This window comes from Echinops telfairi, unplaced genomic scaffold (assembly GCF_000313985.2).
Source record: "Echinops telfairi isolate 266 unplaced genomic scaffold, ASM31398v2 ScPeMD7_12;HRSCAF=54, whole genome shotgun sequence".
NCBI lineage: Eukaryota > Metazoa > Chordata > Mammalia > Afrosoricida > Tenrecidae > Echinops > Echinops telfairi.
Genome location: NW_022103909.1, coordinates 689,074 through 704,827, shown reverse-complemented (window position 1 = coordinate 704,827; position 15,754 = coordinate 689,074). Strand labels below are relative to the sequence as shown.

The window sequence follows — 15,754 nt, the reverse complement described above, 5'->3', positions numbered from 1 at the left end:
GTCTCATAGTGGGGCCGGCCATGTGGTCTTCTCTGTGGATTGGCTGCTCTGAGTGGGAATATCGTCCTCAAGGCCTGGTGGGCCAGGACGGGCTCTTCACGTCACCATTTAAGTTTCCTAAATGCAACCAGACCCTCGGTGTCTCCCAAAAATAGAAGGAGAATTTCACTGGCATAGGTATCACAGGAAACATGCTCTTATCCATGGCAGTATGCTCCAGGTTTGCAGTATCACAGTCGGGCAATTCCATGTTTGTATAGACTTTGGAACACATATGATAGTCTAATTCCAGCACTGCTCACAGGACAAAGGACTCATAGCCTGGTGGCCAGAAGATTGTGCCACGGTAGTGGTCACCAAACATCCTCGTTTCCCAGTTTCCCTGGTGTTTCAGGCCATGTGATAGTGTTGACTAAGGACATATGAGTAGCAGTAAAAGGTGTCAAGGAGCCCTGCTTGTGTAGTGGTTACGTGCTGGGCTGCTAACCACAAGGTCAGCAGTTTGAAACCACCCGCTGCCCCACAGGGGAAAGATGAGGCTTTCTGCTACTCCTCTAAAGATTTCCAGTCTTGGAAGCCCACAGGGGCAGTTCTACCTTGTCCTTTAGGGCCATTGTGAGTCAGGATTGAGGATGGCAGTGAGTTCGATTGGATGAAATGTATCACTTAGGTATGAGGAATTTAACGTGCGGTGTGCCCCCTTCCATCGCTCTCTTCCCTGCCCTGTTGACTTTGGTGGCCATCAGTCACATGTGGGGCAGCGGCTAGACAGAAGCAGCTCAATCCCTGACATAACACACTCACTGAGGGAAGCTCAGAGACCAGCATCCCCAGCCTGAATTAGACTTGAGTGAGCAGCAAGCCTTTGTTATGCAAAGCCACTGAGATTCCAGGGCTTAGGCAAGCAGTGCAAATCATCTGAATCCAAGCGTGCAAGTTGGAAGGTAGAAGTACCCTTTAATAGCCAATGTTCTTTATCCCAGTGCATGCACGTCAATCTTCTGACCTCTCTTAGACCATCTCTGCGTCTCTTCTCGCTGAAGTGTCTTGGAAGCAGCCAAGTATTGATCGTGTGCTACATGCTGGGCACAGAACGATTAATCCTCCGACCTGATTCCGTTCAACTTCCCTCTCGTCACAACTCTGTGAGGCATCTAGTCTCAAGCTCCTGCTCTACAAATGCGGACATGTGGGTTTCGAGAGTCTAGGCACTTTGCCTAAACCACACAGTCAGTGGCAGAGCAGAATTCAAACCCAGGTGGATCTGACTTTTCCTACAAACCCTACAGCCTCACTTGCTACACTTCCTTATGCCTCAACACCTCTTATCTGACTTTCATAGGATCCCTTCCACCACCCTTAAACCCCTCCCCTGAAATGATGCTCGCTAAAGTGACTAATTACTCCCCACTTGCCAAGTTCAAGGAATACCATTTTGCTTCTTATTTGACTTTGCCATATTGACCCTGTTGACCAATTCTTTCATCTTGAAACTCTTCCATCTCGTGCCTCCTTGTTTTTTTCACCTGAATCCGTCTCCCAGGTCTTCTTCTACTTCCTTAGAAGGGTTTCCACACTTCTCCTGCCTCTTTTCTCATGTCAGACCTTTTGCCTACATTAGCTCATCCACTTGGCTATTTTAAGACCATGGTGTAGACCACCTTATCTATACCTTCCGCCAAGAGTCATCACCTTCAAACCACTAGGACCTGAACTCCTGGAGCCTCCTTTCAACTGGCGGGTGCTACCACTCATCCTCAGAGAAAACAGAGAGCTGGGAGTCATCCTAGGATCCTCTCGTATTCACTCCACGACTCCAACAGCCAACCAGCCATTGCTTCTCACCAAGCCTCCCACTGAGAGAGCTCATGTCCTCTGTCCTTCCTCTCTACGCCTCTGCTAACAGCCCCAGTCAGGCCTTTGCCATGCCACGCCCAACCCACTGCAATAGGCCCCTAACTGCTCTCCCAGCTTACAGCCCCAGCTGTCTCCAACCCATTTTAAAATATATATCCATGAGCGACATCTACACAAGACTCAAATCTGACCACGTTTACCTCCTGTTTTGAGCTACTGCCTCTCCCACAGGATACACGCTCAGCTCATGAAAGAGCTCCTCTGACCTGCCCACCACCAGCTTCCTCGCCTGCAGGTGCCACCGCTGCTCGCTCTCGCTCTCTCTCTCTCTCCTGAATTTCTTTCAGCCTTACACTTCATGGTTCAGCAGGGGCAATGTGTTTTCACCACTTTTATTCCTTAGCCTGCAGCACCTACTCCCTGTTCTCATCCGTGTAGAAACTCTTCTCCCACTCCTTGAAACTCTGCAAGTGTGCCTCCTTTGTCAGCTGTCCCTGACCTGAAAGGTGGCCCGAGCATGGCAAGACCCACCAGACGAATGTTGGTTCTTTCTCCTACTGATAACCCTGACTGTGCGTACGGGCTGCCCTCTCATGGACCATTGGTCTGAGAAGGGCATGACTTAGAAGGTGCTTTGCTGGAGTGAGGGGAGAGAGATGAAGCCCGTGCATTCCAAGTCTGAGACACGAGGATGGGATGATTTTGTAGTTTGTGTACATGTCCTCTTTTAATCAGATGGACAGATACCCTAGGACTCTGTAGAAGCCCTGGTGGTGTAGTGGTTACTCATTGGGCTGCTAGCTGTGAGGTCAGCAGTTCAAAACCACCAGCCGCTCCACAGGAGAAAGAGGAGGCTTTCTACTCCCATAAAGAGTTACAGTCTTGGAAACCCTCAGGGGCCATTCTCCTCTGTCCTACAGGGTCGTTATGAGTCAGAGTGGGCTCGATGGCAGGGAGTTTGTTGGTTGTTGGTTAGGCCTCTGTAGCAATGCCCAGACTGGTCACTCCACATTTAGAAGACACGTGTCCTGAGATTAGGATTCCCTTAGGGGAGAGAGGCTGCCGGACCTGCGTGAATTTTACCCGTTTATTGGTGAGATGCAGGGAACAGGGAAGTAAGAATGGCACAAAGACAAGCACTCACAGGCTTTAGAGCAAACTCCCTTCACTTATAGGACCAGTCTCAGAGAGCACTCTGGCTATCTAGCTTGTAGTGGCTGAGTGAGATACGCCCTAGAAGCAAGTAAGTTCACTTGAGCTGGTGTTCTTCTACCCAGAAGTCCAGGCTGGAGGCAGTGCCCAAACAGCTTGCCAGGGAATGTCAGGTCCACATGGAACACCCACGGCAGCCGGCAGAGTGGACGGGGGTTACTCCTGAGAGACACAGCTGTCCTCCCCAAGGGGGCATTCAAGTCCTGGAAGGCACCAAGTCGTTATCTTGGGCAACCCTTCCAGAAGGGGGGGATAGAGTTCAGGGACCCTTTGTGGGGGTGTAGAGGACTCCTGCCCTAGAATCCTGTCGTTACATGAAGAAAGACTGAGACACAGAGGGTGAGGGAAGAGGCCGTGTGGGTGGCAAAGGAAAGCAAGAAGGTATACACAGGAGAGGCATTTCCTGGAGAAGGGGTTCCGAGGTGAACAACTGGAAATTTCACTTTATCTCAGGGTTTTCTTTGTGGGTGAGCTCAGTGCTGATGTCTTCCCCAGAGCGTCCTTGAATTCGCTCGCGCTTCCCAGCCTCATCCTGCTTTCTCCGTGGGGGCTACAGTTCCCACTTCCAGTGACACAGCCCCCAGAGAGCATGCTGTAGCCCCCGCCAACAGAACTGTGTCGGTAGCCATAGGTGCCGGTGCTGCTGAACCCAAAGTTGGCCCCCGCGCCTGTGGTCCCGGCCGTGGAGCTGCTGATGACGGCTGCGGGGGAGGAGGGAGCAGTGATCAGTGGGTGGTCCTAAGAGAGGGGTTGCCCTTAGCCTTCTAGATCCAACCACCTTCAGTGTCAAGCTCTCAAATAAACGTGTCTCTATCATTCACGAACTTGGTGTTTCGTGGTACATGCTCAATCCCTTAGCAGCTTGAGCACAGGGCAGGCTAGCCTAGATCCCCCAGGCCACCCAGAACGGGCGCCTTCTCATTCACTGAACCAACAGGAGTGGTATGGGTGACAGATAAGTCTCCTGAGCCTCAAACCTCAGATAAGCTACCAAGCTCCTGCATTTAGGTGGGGAATACATTCATAACTCCTTCCCAAGAATTTCCTTCTTGCCGGACGGCTCATCTCCCACAGGAAGAGCAGGCTGGACCCCAAGGAGGCCCTTAAAAAGAATGACGAGGATCGGTCCACCCCAACAGTATCTGCAAAGGGGTCTCCACTCTCACTCACGCTCAGTTTCCCTTCACGCAGGACAGCCCAGGCTGGGGGCCCGGTGGGAGGGCGAGGCCTGAGTTTCGTGAGAGGGCACAAGTCCGATCAATGGCTGGGGAAGGGGCTCGTGTGAAACGTCAGCAATTAGATGGGGAGCTGACTCCGCCGGGAGGCAGCAGAGTGCTAGCAGCCTATTCCGTGGGGACCCCGGTGGTAGGCACCCCCTCACTTGGGGTTCATTGACAGCCTAGACATCGTCCTTCAGAGGGATCAAGTACTCACAAATGCTCACAGCGTTGGTGTACTCTCCGGACATCCTGCAGAGAGAACGACAAAAGGGAATCTCTGTCACCTGCAATCCCAGAGTTGGCTCAGCGCAGCCGGGACCCTGGCCCGTACTTCATGTCTCCACGGGATCCTCCAGGGGGCCAGGGGGCATTCACTGCACCCTTGCAGCGCTTCTCCCAAGGAGCCCAGTAACACAGTGCTTAAGCCCTTGGCTGCTCCTGAAAGGTTAGTGGTTTGAGCCCACCAGCCACCCTGTGGGAGGAAGATGTGGCTGCCTACTTCCATAAATAACAACCTTGAAAGTCTTGTGAGGTCGTTCTTGTCTGTCCTACAGGCTCCTAGCTGAGTCCAAAGCGACTAGATGGCAATGCGTTAAGTTTGTTGTTATTGCTGTGTGTGTTTTACATTTTGTTTAGGTTGGTTGGTTGGTTGGTTAGGTTTTTTCCTTTTCTTTCCTTTTCTAAAATCTCTAATCCATTGGACTGCTAACTGGTAAGGTTGGAGGGTCAAGCCCACCAGCTGCTCCATCGGAGAAAGATGAGCCTGTTGGCGCCTGTAAAGATTGACAATTTCAGACTTTATATGAACATTTACAATCCCGGAAATCTTAAGGAGCAGTGCTTCTCTGTCCTAAAACAACCACTGTCCGTCTGAATCAACGCCGTGGCAGGGATGTGGTTTTGTTTAGGAATCACCTCCGACCTTTCTCACTTCAGAGATAGGTAAGCCCACAACCTTGGGGCTTCAACTCCACCACCACCACCTCTCCCCTGACCCTTGCTGTTGGCTTTCTCTTGAACCCACTTCTTTATTCTTGTGAGACTTCTGCCTGAATAAATCCATGTGGAAATATGTGTAGAAATATTAGGGTAGGAGCTGCCATTAATGAACTAAACATATAACTTTAGGGCCACTAAATTTTTTTTTATAGCTTGACAGGCCTCTGTAGGTCATCGTTCTAAACCGACCCCAAGAATTCTCAGCTATCAATGCTTCATGTACCACCTCCCTTGGCTGCTGACTACCCTGTATAACCCAAACTGTTCTATGGGCATATTTAGTATTTGTAATGGACTTCATTGTAAACAGAAAGCTTACATCACTAGGGTCAATGGGAAACCAGAACTGTCCCCCCAAAAGGTAGCTGTCAAAATAAATACGATGTAAACAAAAACCAAATCATTTAAAACCTTTAGCTAGATAGGGTGGTCTGCCCAGAGACTCGGAACCTGCACTAGATCAAGTCTCTGTTGACTCCAAGGTGGGATCTGCAAGTGTCATCCAGGTGATAGAGATCCACAAGCATCGAGCTGAGACTTGGCCCCTAACCTCAGGTGAAGAGTTGAGAGAAAAATGGGGAGGCAATGGCCGTCTCCTTCTGTGGTCGGATGCTGTTCACGGCTCTGAGTGTAGGGACGGACAGAAAGAATGCCTTTTGCCCCTCCAGCAACTCAGCCCCCTTCCTCCCCCCACGCTGGGAAACTCGGAACCATGGGATTCCCCATCATCCTCTGGCTCTAGGGTCCTAACACTCTCCCACCACCCACCTGCACTCCTCGCCCTCCAGCAGCTTGCGGTAGGTGGCGATCTCAATGTCCAGGGCCAGCTTCACGCTGGTCAGCTCCTGGTACTCTCTTAGCATCCGGGCCAGCTCCTCCTTGGCCTGCTGCAGGGCGGCCTCCAGCTCCTCCAGCTTGGCCCGCGCGTCCTTCAGGGCGCAGTCCCCCCGCTGCTCGGCATCGGCGATGGCCGTCTCCAGGTTGGAGCACTGAGGGGCACGAGATAGCGTTCCCCATGAGTCCTACGGTACCTGAAGCTTCCCTTTGCCTCCCCTGCCCAATAGGCTTATGTGGATGGACCCTCCTCTGCCCTGCCCCACTTCCTAGAGGAGAGGCCCAGCCACATCAACACCGTGGGTGCTAATAACTTGGGAGCATGGGCTTGTTATTCTGAGTCCCATGGCTTCCCAATGGTCCAGTCTTTGGATGGGAGTTAGGTATGGGGGGGCGGGGCTCCATTAGAAGGGGCATTCTGCGATGGAAGACCAGGAACAGGAGAAGTGGCTATAGGAAACGTGCTAGACAGGTCGCCTCACCTTCGGAAAGGACCTGGGAGCCCCCCACCACGGTCACCTGCTTCTTCACGCTCTCGATCTCTGAACGCAGCCTTTGGATGACACGAGTCAGCTCTGCGATCTCGTTCTTGGTGTGCTTGAGGTCGTCCCCATGCCTCCCGGCAGCCAGCTGGAGCTCCTGGAACTAGAGCAGAGGGACCAGAGCAGGGGTGTTGCTCGCCTCAGAGGGAGGGGCCTGGCTGAGGCTGGGCCTTTGCCGAGGGAGCCGGGCAGAAGTGGCCAGGGGTCCTCTCCTTCCCCAGCCATCTTCCCTGTTGTCTGTTCATTGAATTTGGTTGCCTTGAGCACGACTGACAGCTGTAGATTTCCACCTAGAACTTTCCACACCGCAACCCCAGCTAGTAGGACATGCCTCTGTTCATAGCACTTCAAAGCTTGCCCTTGTCTTCAACGTCAAGTTCAACCTCCAGGAGCGCGCCATCAAGATGCTCAGAGGCTGTGTCCACCAGCCTTTCCAACTCTGTTCTCCATCAGGCCTGTGCGTCTCCTACCTGGATCTCTAGCTTTGTCACATAATTCCACAGTTCTAAAAATGTTCTCTGTGTTCTAATGTCTTTGAGTGGTTCCATGAGCTTCTCCAAACACCTGGAAAACTCTTCCCCACCTCTGGTCTGTTCCCTTCATTCCTTCATTCACTGCCATGGGGTCAGTTCTGATCACAGCAACCCTGTGGGTGTATGAGACTCCAACGATTGAGCCGGCTCCAATGCCACTGTGCAGAGCTACTTCCTCCAGGGGCCCTTCCCTGTTGACCTTGTAAGATCTGTTTCTATGCCTTTCTCATGAGACTGCATAACCGGAACTATTTTGTTTATTTCTGAATTCCCAGTGCTAATACAGTGTCTGGATGGTGCTCAGAAAAAAGTCTGATGTCAGAATGAATGAATGAGGCAGAATCGGCGAGCTAGTCCGGTGTGTTTTCTGTGATTTCCCTGACTCCCCAGCTAGCTGAGCCCCAAGTTAAAAGCCGTCTTCCTGGGAAGGAAAGTGGGCTTAGAATGGAGAGGGAGGGTGTGTGTGTGTATGTGTGTGTGTGTGTGTGTGTGTGTGTGTGTGTGTGTGTATTTGACTAGATAAATGTATAGGACTAGCCATACATTTGGGGTAATCTACTAGTTTTGCATTATTTCTGCTTTTGATGCCACCTGTTGAAGACTTCAATCCCACCCTAGAATTTGGCTTCAGGGAAAAGCAAAAGGCACGAGGCATCCAGGACCATATTGGCTGTGCACTGCCTTGTCTCTGTCCCCAGTGCTCGGCCTCACTGCAAGGGTGTCCTAGCAGGCTCCAGCAAGACCTACATTCAGGATTCCCCTGAGAGATGAGAGAGGCTTCTCTCTCTCCTCCTCCGGAATTCTCTTTGGTACCAGCCTTGGAACAAGAGCCCCCAACAGGACTGTGGGCAGCATGGCCCTTCCCACACACTGTCTGGGATGGAATTGCTAACTCCTCTAATTTTCACACCGCCTCTTGCCATTTGCATATTGAGCCACCTAATGCCCTGAACATATGGGCCCCTTAATCAAAAGCCTTTTCTGATGTCCTGTCTACACACCACGGAATTTGTGGCCAGATCAACTTCACCGCTGACCAGCTAACTGCCATTGGCACATTCCTTAACCTCCTTCCTCTGGTGGCGTAGTGCTTATGAGCGGGGCTGCTAAGCCGGTGGTCAGGAGTTTGAAACCCCCAGACACTCTGAGGGAGAAAGATGGGGCTTTCTGCTCCCATAAAGAGTTACAGTCGTGGAAATCCACAGGGGCCATTCTACCCGGTCCGATAGGGTCACTGTGAGTTGGCATCAACCTGATGACATTAAATTTGGTTGTTTGTTTGAATCGCCCTGAGCCTTTAAAATGAAAATAATCATAATGAGCCCTCACAATATTGCTAGGAATAAACTTCTGTTCGGTAAGAATGTATCCCCATGCTGAGAAGTGGAGGCATGGATACCAACCAGAAACCGTGTCTGTGGAAACCTGCCTAACTCTTCTAAAAGCACCACAGCTTGGCGCTAAGCACTGGCCACAGGAGCAGCCAGCCCGCATGCTCCCCCGTCCTGTGGTGTGCACGGTCGGTCGCATGGCTACCTCGCAGGACTAGGGACTTGAGTTGGAGCCCGGATCAAGAAGTCCTGATCTGTGTTGCCTCCTCAGCCTCTCATCTGTGAACGCTGCCGGATCTCTCTGTCTCCGGGGCAGTGAGCAAGCAGGAGGAGGGGCAAGATAAGGTCTCTCAAGAGCCCGGCTTTCCCTTGAGAAAGAACCTGCTGAACAGCAAGGGACCATTGGGAAGTGCCATCTCGATCTGAGAAATCAAATTATCTGAAGCATCGCTTCCCACCCACACCCCATTAGAGGAATTAAGGTCTAAATGACTCAAACTCCCCCTTCATCCCCCGAGTTGGACTTGAATGGAAATCTGGGAGTCGCCTGATCCCAGATCACACTGGAGGAGACCCCGTAATTTACTGTAATTCATGAAGAAGCTGGGATGCTAATGCCTCACGTAGCTTCCTGCCCTCCCAGAGTCTGTGGAAAAGCCTCTGTCTTCAGGAAGATGTTCCTGAGCTGCCCCACCTGATCCTGGCTCCCTAATCCCTGTCCTCCCTAACGTTCACCAGCTCGGTTCCCACCACTCCTGGTGCTTGACGGTACATATTCTCCAAGAGCTTCCATCCGGACCGGGCTTCCCGCAGTGCCCAGGTCAGTGCTGTGCTGGCAACAAGGGCGGGCCCTGGTGGCCACAGGGCTGACAACCCAAGCAAGCCCTCGACCTGAAGTCCTGGACAGAGGACTCTGGGACGGTGCAGCCTCACCTTAGTCTGGTACAGGGCCTCGGCCTCGGCCTTGCTCCTCAGGGCGATGTCCTCGTACTGGCTGCGCACCTCGGCGATGATGCTGTCCAGGTTCAGGCTGCGGTTGTTGTCCATGGACAGGATGACGGACGTGTCGCTGATGTGGGACTGGAGCTGGGCAATCTCCTGCAGGAGAGAAGCAAGGACGCAGGAGTGGTTGTTTGGGGCTAGAGGAAGATGCCGTCCTGAGGGTCTTATCCATAAGTCACCCCAAACAGATGAAAGCTACATTCCCCCAAGTTTGCAAAAAACGGTGCTCGCCGGCCCAGAGGTTCAATATCACCTCTAAAAATGGCTCAACAGGCTTGCGATGGCACAAGAAGAAAACAGCTCATCTCTCAATAACTTGAGACAGGTCCAAAGTAGAGGAGGTGGAAGGGAAGCCATTTAGAAACCATTTGCCACTGATCGGAGCCATTGAGATAGACAGGGTCTCGAATTCCTTGCCTGCATCTCTGGAAATTCTGGCCCAAGGACCCAGGAAACATCCCAACAGTAGAGAGAAGACAGGTTAGAATAAGAATCTCCTTGGCTGACCATCAGGGGGAACCTTTTTTCAAACCCAAGACATTGGAGGCTGGGCCAAGATTAATGGGCATTTGGGGGCCCCAAGATAGACTTTAGACTCTTGTAGAACTACAAAGCTCTTGGCATCCAAGGGCTGACCATGCCCTGGGGTCTCAAAGGTGTAGTAACTCTTCATTCACAGGCGGTGCTTCCAGAAGACAGAGGGAAGTGGGGCCAGGAAGTCTTACCGCTTCATAGAGGCACTTGAAGAACTTGATTTCTCCATCCAGGGTGTCCACCTTGGCTTGCAGCTCCACTTTGTTCATGTAAGCAGCATCCACGTCCTGAAGAGAGTGCCCAGTCCCTCGGCTAGCACCTGGACTCAAGTCCAGGCATCCCTCTCCCACCAACGTATGCCTCAGCCCCCTACCCTGTGGCTAATTGCCCTGCCGAATTGAATTAAAACTAGAGAGCAGGAACCTGACTCTGGCACAGGACTCCCCGTGAAAACTTAGACCAGTTCATCATGACCCTGCAATGCTCTTTGCCCCAATTAAACAGGATCCCTTTTACTGCCTTCTAAGAGAGCCCTGGGGGTGGGGGATAGTGGGTATGCGTTGGGCTGTGATTCGCGTGGTTGGCAGTTCGAAACCACCAGCAGCTCCACAGCAGGAAGGCTAGGCTTTCTACTCCCGTGAACCATTGCAGTCACAGAAAAACGCACATTGACTCGGTGGCAAGGAGACTGGAGTTTGATTTCTCTGAGTGAGAGAGAGAGGGAGTGGCACCCTTCTGTCCGCAGAGTAAGCCAAGGGCAACCATGACACTTCACCAGGAAAGCAGAGATGGAAGATGAATCTCAGCACCACCCAGACCATGCCCCGCTCCCCCAGCCAGAACTGGGAAGGAGCCCTGCAGCCCGGACTCATCCCCATCCCCCCCCTCACACACACACACACACAAACTAGGGTGCTGACAAAGAGGGACAGCAGACAAACATGAAGGTTTCTCGACATGTCTAGGGCAACCCATCCCTCCATCTTCTCCTGCCAGGCCCTTCTCCAGGGGAAACCGACCTCAGTCTCTCCCCCGGAGGCCCCCTCTACTTGCCCTCCATGTGACACTCCCTGGCTGCGCCCACCCCCTGCTCACCTTCTTGAGCACCACAAATTCATTCTCAGCCGTCGCACGCTTGTTTATTTCCTCCTCGTACCTGCAGAAAAAACGGAACCGTAAGCAGGAAGCGTGGGTCTGCTCATGGTGAAACGGAACAAGAGAAGACCCTCCCAGTCCACATCTTTCACGCTTCCCATGCACATGTAGCCTGCACCTTTGTACGTTTGACCCAACTCACCAAGCCTGTCCGGGAGGTGGACCGGTGACCAAATGGTTTGGGATATGGAGAGTCGGCAGATTCTCCCTCCTCTCCCTCAAGATCCAAATCGCAGCCATGTTTTCGTGTCACACCACGGTTGGACCCCCTTACCCACCTCCACCCTGTCCCTAGACATAAGTCCCAAGAAATGCCCAGCAAAGACCGAAGGGGGGCACCGAGGGGGCACATTGAGCAAGGTAAGGAACTGAGAGAGGATTAGGGTACACACAGCTAGGCTCTCTTCAGTGGGAAAGGGGAAGAGGAATACCGAGGAGGGGCATGCCTGCCAGAACCACACAACCATTGCCCGAGAGGACGTCTCTGTGTCTGTCCATTGTGTGCAACCGCGCACCCCACCCCCAGCCACTTAGACAAGGCACCCATCTCTCCTGGGCAGAGGAGCTCAGGATGGGTGGCTCTCATCTGACCTCAGCCCCGTGAGGCCAGAGGCAAAACGCCTCTGTGTCGTCCGGGAAAGCAGGGCCCCAGGAGATGGCTGCGCTCTGTCCCTCTCTCTGCTCACCTCTTCTTGTTGTCCTCCACCACGTCGCGCATGCTCCTCAGCTCCGAGTCCAGCCGCACCCTGTCCCCCGACAGCGCCTCCAGCTGCTTCCGCAGGTTGCCGACAAAGCCCTCCAGGATGGGCTCCAGGTTGTTCCTGCAGTTGTTCAGGTCCAGCTGCTGCAGCAGCTCCCACTTGGTCTCCAGCACCTGGTTCTGCTGCTCCAGGAACCGCACCTGGAACCCAACCCAGCAGACACCTGGCACCAACTCCACAGACTCTGGGGAAGTGGGGAGAAGAGCTGTGGGGTTGCTTTTTTTTCTTTCTGGGGAGCTGTTGTCTTTTGTTATGCTACACTGGTTTGGAATTGGAAAGCCTCAGTTCTTAAAAAGAATCAGCTCCTCACACCCTCCCCATCTGGGACCTTTTTCACCTGGAGCTCTGAGTCTATTTCTCCTTTTGAGAGCAGCCTCTCAGGTCAGGAGAGACCCCGGCATCTTTGTCTCCCTCCATGATCTAGTTAAGATCTGCTACCCTTGTACTTATTGGTACCTGCCTGGGCCAATTTCTATGTTCAGCCCGGGCGGATTTCTAAGTAAGGCAAGTCTTTAGGCATGTGCAGCTGGCCTGGACTTGAGACATGTGCTTACCCCCCGCACCCCATTGGGTCCCTCTGCTTGGGTCTGGTCATGCAGTCTTTGCTCTGGCAATGCTCTGTCCCCTTAGTCCTGGCCTCTCCCAGCCTAGGTGTTGGGGATTCTCAAGTCCCACCCCCTCCCACCCCGCTTACTTGCATGTCTGAATCAAGGGAGTGAATCAAGATGTTTCCTTGGAGTAAACCAAACCTTCTCTAGTTGCATTCTACAACTGCCATACGATGTCCTCGCTGGAAACCTCCGGTGACTCCCACCATCCACCCTCTCTAAGATCAAGGCCCAAGTCCTCACCTTACTCTTCCAGTGTGCCCAGCTCCCCCACTCACCCGGCCTGGGGCAACCCGCCAAGCCACCTGTCTGTTCTCCAGCAAGTCCCACAGTGCCGCACGATGGCTTGCTGCGGACGTCTTCTTCCCGCATCGCCTTGCCCCGAGTCTGTCTGGCAAACTCCCACGAATGCTGCGCCGCCCCACCTGTCACCTGATAAGCTTTCCCTGCTCCCCTAAACTCAAGACGTCTCCACTTCCCAAGACCCTCCTGCCGCGGGGTTCCTCAGCGGTCCTGAAACTTGAGTCGTGGAACTGGCCACCAGCTGCCTTGCCTCCTGGGTTTATTACAGGCTACCAGTCTTCTCCTGATTGGAGTGTGTTTCCTAGGGCAGGGGCAGACTCCATGCCTCTCTAGACATCCTAGGCTTGACAACCTCGACAACAGGGCCTTCTTTTGCTGGCACCTATGTTTACCAGGTGGGCACCGTGTGGCTTCTCAACTCAAGGCCACTAGCCCTGCCTCCTGAAAACTGTCCCGGACTGGGCTTTCTAGTTCCTCTCTAGTTTCTCGTTCCCTGTGCCCCTGGCCTGGTGTCCAGGGCTTTGTCCAGCTCCCCCTGCTCGATCTTTGGCTGTGCCTGCATCCTGGGCAGGTGTGCTGCCTGCCTTTGCTTCAGAGGGGAGGAAGAATAAAGAAGAGAAGAGGCCCGATGCCCAGCTTTTCTCCAGAAAGGCCCACCTTGTCGATGAAGGAGGCAAACTTGTTGTTGAGGACCTTGATCTGCTCCCGCTCCTGAGCACGCACTTTCTGGATCTCAGGGTCCAGCTCTACGTTGAGGGGGGCCAAGAGGCTCTTGTTGATGGTGACTTGGTGGATGCCCCCTGGAGAACCTACAGTTGGGCACACGGGCCCCAGGGCCACACTGCCAAACATGCTTCCCGCAAAGCCACTGGCCCGGCCCTGGCCAAACCCATAGCCACCTAGTCGCCCACTGCCGCTGGCCATGTTGAAAGAGATGTTCCGGGTGGTCCCCAGGTTGTAGAGGCTCCGGCTGCCAAATCCGCCCCCACTAAGCCCTTTGCCCCCAATCCAGTAGGATGACTTGCCCCCAGAGAGCACTGCTGAGCAGCCACTGAAGCCCCCCTTGGCCACAGTTCCAGATTTGCAAGAGAATTGGCGGCTCATGTTTGAATGGCCAGAGAGCTGGGAAGAGATGCTAACCCTTAGCCGAGAGGACGATCATCACTCTACAGTCTCAGTCGACTCCTATATAAGGCTCGGGAGAGAGTCACAGCCTTAATTTGTGGGTTCAGTTTGCCTGGGAGCGAGAAATTATTTCCCCCCAGCAAAACCCAAACAAGACACGAGGGGAATAGCTTGAAAACCCCCAAAGTGCTGGGCTTGCAAACCTAGTTCGTGTAATTTGGATCGTATCTCGTTGTTCACTGTTCATGGGGTAATTAGCCTTGTCAAATTATCCTTAGAAAGATCTTGGCTGGGAGGCTTGTCACAACTTCAATTGCCCTTCCTCAGGAGTGGTAGGGGCTGGGCCTGCGGGGGTGCAGAGCAGAGACCTTTAATTGGTGGCGTCATCGGGGAGAGATCTCACAACAAGGCTACCATCGGATGGGCTGCTGCAGAGACCCAAGCCGTCCTGATTTTACATCCTTAGGGAGACGTTCCCATGGCTATGCTTCCCAGAAATCCTGGAGACACTTCTCAGACCGGACCTAAGCCACAGGAGATGGGTCCATGAGAAATCCAGACCCATTCCAGGAACCTGCCTCTCTCTGGCTGCCAGCACTATGCTGGCCCTCCGGGGCAAGTCCCCTGTTTCTCTGTGCTGCCCTGATCACCTTCCCCTGCTCAGATGGACTTATTGGTTCCTATGCCTTTCCTCTGCCCCCACCCTTGACCTTGACAGAATGGTGATTGTAACCATTCATAATGACTGATATTGGGGCAGCTCTTTAGAACACTGAAGAGCTTCTTGCACACAGAAGTTTATGTAACCCACTTCCTACATCTGGGGAGGAACCATGTTGATCCAGCAGATAGTGGATGCGGTCACGTAGTCTGCACACATTTCATGTTAATCCCAGAGGGTGCACATGTCCAACAAAACCCAGACCCTAGCTTTGAAGACTCTCTTGGTCTTCGGGTCTCCTATTCAGTACTACTCAGATCTTTGGGACCTGGTTTACCTATTTATCCATCCATCTATCCATTCATCCACCCATCCACCCTTCCATCCAGTTATTCATCTGTTCATTCACTCATCCATTTGTTGTTTTTTAAAAATTGTGTTAAGGATTGACTTTGTCCCGGATGGCATCTTGGATTTGAGATGATAAATAAAATAAAACTCTAGCTGGCAGTTCTAGGGTTGGGGACAGGAGGAGAGGGAAGACCGACACTGAATTCATCAGACCATAGATATTGCCAAAAGATGTGTCCCAAGAGTCTCAGCACTCCCCAATTCCAAGGATCACCAGTGTACATTATTCTCTCAACCACTCATCTGTTAGCTTGTCCCTGTGGGCTCTCGCGTATAGCTACGAAACTGGAAGTGACGCCACTGGTCTTTCAGGCACCAGCAGGGTCACCCGTGGCGAACAAGTTCCAGTGGAACTTTGAGACCAAGGCACGTCAGAGAGACAGGAAGATCTGGTGATCGGACATCATCTGATCCAGTGCCAGAGAGGGGCACCTCAGGTTGGAAGGCTCTCAAACTACGGCTGGGGAAGAGCTGCCTTCTCAAAGCAGAGTGGATCTCGATGATGCCGAGGCAAGAAAGCTTGCCATGCTTTCATTTCCTGCTGTGACACGAATCGAAAGGTGTTGTTCACAATGCAGTTCACAATTGCACGCGTTCATTCATCATCGGGTCATGGAATGCACAAATTATGAATCTAGAAATATTGAAAGTGGTCCCGAATGAAAG

General features: G+C 52.8%; 1 protein-coding gene across 1 annotated transcript; it reads right to left on the bottom strand.

The window, feature by feature from the left end:
- Positions 1 to 3,513: 3,513 nt before the first annotated feature.
- On the bottom strand, positions 3,514 to 13,995 carry LOC101656210 (keratin, type II cytoskeletal 73). The gene is made up of 9 exons (XM_004711355.2): positions 13,549 to 13,995; positions 11,906 to 12,120; positions 11,160 to 11,220; positions 10,256 to 10,351; positions 9,462 to 9,626; positions 6,642 to 6,767; positions 6,057 to 6,277; positions 4,504 to 4,538; positions 3,514 to 3,770 (listed from the first exon to the last, which is right to left on the bottom strand). The coding sequence occupies exons 1-9, from the start codon at positions 13,993 to 13,995 to the stop codon at positions 3,514 to 3,516; spliced, it is 1,623 nt and encodes a 540-aa protein (XP_004711412.1).
- Between the last annotated feature and the right edge of the window lie 1,759 nt (positions 13,996 to 15,754).